This window comes from Lepidothrix coronata, unplaced genomic scaffold, assembly GCF_001604755.1.
Source record: "Lepidothrix coronata isolate B3197 unplaced genomic scaffold, Lepidothrix_coronata-1.0 Scaffold27, whole genome shotgun sequence".
Lineage (NCBI taxonomy): Eukaryota > Metazoa > Chordata > Aves > Passeriformes > Pipridae > Lepidothrix > Lepidothrix coronata.
This window is the reverse complement of record NW_016690207.1, coordinates 5,131,784-5,134,065: the sequence shown is the minus strand read 5'-3', so window position 1 is coordinate 5,134,065 and position 2,282 is coordinate 5,131,784. Positions and strand designations below refer to the sequence as shown.

At 61.0% G+C, this 2,282-nt stretch overlaps 1 protein-coding gene across 1 annotated transcript in view; it reads right to left on the bottom strand.

The window, feature by feature from the left end:
- The window catches only part of FEZ1 (fasciculation and elongation protein zeta 1), a 17,572-nt gene that overhangs the window by 4,227 nt on the left and 11,063 nt on the right, over positions 1 to 2,282 (bottom strand). The window contains exons 5-6 of the mRNA XM_017809871.1: positions 1,445 to 1,652; positions 88 to 359 (exon numbers count right to left, since the gene is read on the bottom strand). Coding sequence (XP_017665360.1) covers positions 88 to 359; positions 1,445 to 1,652 — 480 coding nt within the window. The remainder of the gene's footprint in view (positions 1 to 87; positions 360 to 1,444; positions 1,653 to 2,282) is intronic.

Sequence of the window (2,282 nt, the reverse complement as noted above, 5' to 3'; positions counted from 1 at the left end):
CATCCCCACATTCCCCCCCCGCCACCTCCTTCCCTGCCCGGCCCCGATGCCCCCAGCCCTGTCCCCACGGCCGCCGTGTCCCCGCACCTTGCGGGGCATGTGGTTCCCGCGGTCGGGACGCCCCCCTTGCAGGCTCAGCCCCTTGTCCCGGCGGCGGCGCCGGGCGGCCTCTCGCTGCTCCCGCTGCTCGCCCTGCACGGCCAGCAGGGCCCCGATGAACGCCGTCTTCACCTCCTTCTCGAAGGCCAGCTCGTCCCGCCGTGCCAGCTGTGCCACCAGCTCCGCCGACAGCGCCCGGCTCGCCGCCTCCGCCCGGCCCGCCGCCGCCGCCAGCTCCCGCGCCGACAGCCGGCCCAGCCCTGCGCCGGGGCCGCGTTAGAGACGGGCACGTGCCCAAGGGACATCCCAGAACGGGTTGGGTTGGAAGGGGCATTGAGATCTATCGCGTTGCAACCCCCACCACCACCACGGACAGGGACACCTTCCACTAGCCCAGGTTGCTCCAAGCCCCCTCCAACCCAGCCTTGGACACTTCCAGGGATGGGGCAGCCACAGCTTCTCTGGGCAACCTGTGCCAGGGTGTCCCCACCCTCACAGGGAAGAATTCCTTCCCAATATCCCATCTAACCCTTCCCTCCGGCAGTAGGAAGCCATCACCCCTTATCCTCCAGGCCTTTGTCCCAAGTCCCTCTCCAGCTCTCCTGAAGCCCCTTTAGGCACTGGAAAGGGCTCTCAGGTCTCCCTGGAGCCTTCTCTTCCCCAGGTGAACCCCCCCAGCTCTCCCAGCCTGCACCAGAGGTGCTCCAGCCCTCAGAACACCTCCGTGGCTTCCTGTGGACTTGGTGCAGTGACACACACGATGAAAGCAGGGAAATGCCCGGTGCAATCAGTGAAGTGCACACGGCAACCATTAAAGTGCATCTCGTGCTGAGCGAGATGTGCTCTGCATTTCCTGAGCCACCAAGAAATAAATCTATTGTGCAATTACCGATTAATGCCGTGCCCAGAGCAGCTACAGAGCTGCCTGGCACTGTTAGTGACATACAAGGTGCACTGGGGGACATTCACAGTGACGTGCATGGTGCCATTAGTGACATGTATGGTGTGATTAGGGACATGCATGGTGTGACTAGTGACATGTGTGGTGTGATAAAGGGGCTCTGTAATTAGGGGAATGAGCAGAGCAATTAGTGAAATGCCTGGGGGGATCAGTGACACACCCTGTGCCACCAGGGACAAATCTCATGCGCGTGGTGCACTCCGTGTGGAACGCGAAGGCTCCTGGCGAACCCTGAGCCACATCCCTCTGTTCTTCAGTTTTTGCCAAGAGCCCCTCTGGCCAAGCCCTGGAGCAAGCCAGCACTGAGGCCTGGGAAGACTCAGTTGTCCAATTTGGTTGGAATTGTCCCCCAAAAGTGACTGGCCTGGGCTTTGCTGGCCGTACCTTCGTGGGAGCAGTTGTTGTTGAGGGCAGGGGAGAAAGCCCGCAGCTCCCGCAGCAGGATGGGCTCTGTGCCCCCGCCACCACCTTCGCCTTCAGCATCAGCCTCAGTTTCCTCCTCCTCGTCCTCCTCCTCCTCTTCCTCCTCACCCTCGGGGTCAGCCTCAGGGTCAGGCGAACTCTGCATCAGCTCCTCCAGCTCCTCGATGACCTGCAGGGCATCAGTGTCCTCCATCCGCACCTGTATCCGACCTCCACCTTGTATCTGCTCCCTGCATCCCACAGCTGCAGCCTGCACTTGCATCCCTGTCCTCCACCTGCACCCTGCATCCCTGTCCTGCACCCACATCTGCAACCTGCTCCCTTCATCCTGCCCCTGCATCCTCTGACTCCATTTCCACCCTGCCTCTGCATTCTCCATCCTTATCAGCACCTGCATCCTCCATCTGCAAACTGCTCCATCTGCATCCTCCCTTCTTATTGACATTGAGCATCCTGCACCTGCATCCTCCATCCTCCTCTTCACCCTCCAGCTGCATCCTGCTCCCTCCATCCTGCACCCACACTTGCATTTACGTTCATCTGTACCTCGGGTCCTCCATTTGCATCCTGCATCTGCATCCCACATTCCCATCTGCACCCAAATCCCACATGCCATGGGCACTCTGGGCCTGCATCCCCACCTAAATTTGCATCCTGCTCCCTGCACCTCCCTCCTCCTCCTGCATCCTGGATCCTGTACTTGCACCTGCATCTGCATCCTCTGTCCAGCCTCCACACCCTGCAGCTGCCTCCGCATCCTCCTCCCCACATCTGCATCCTGCACTCCACACCCTGCAGC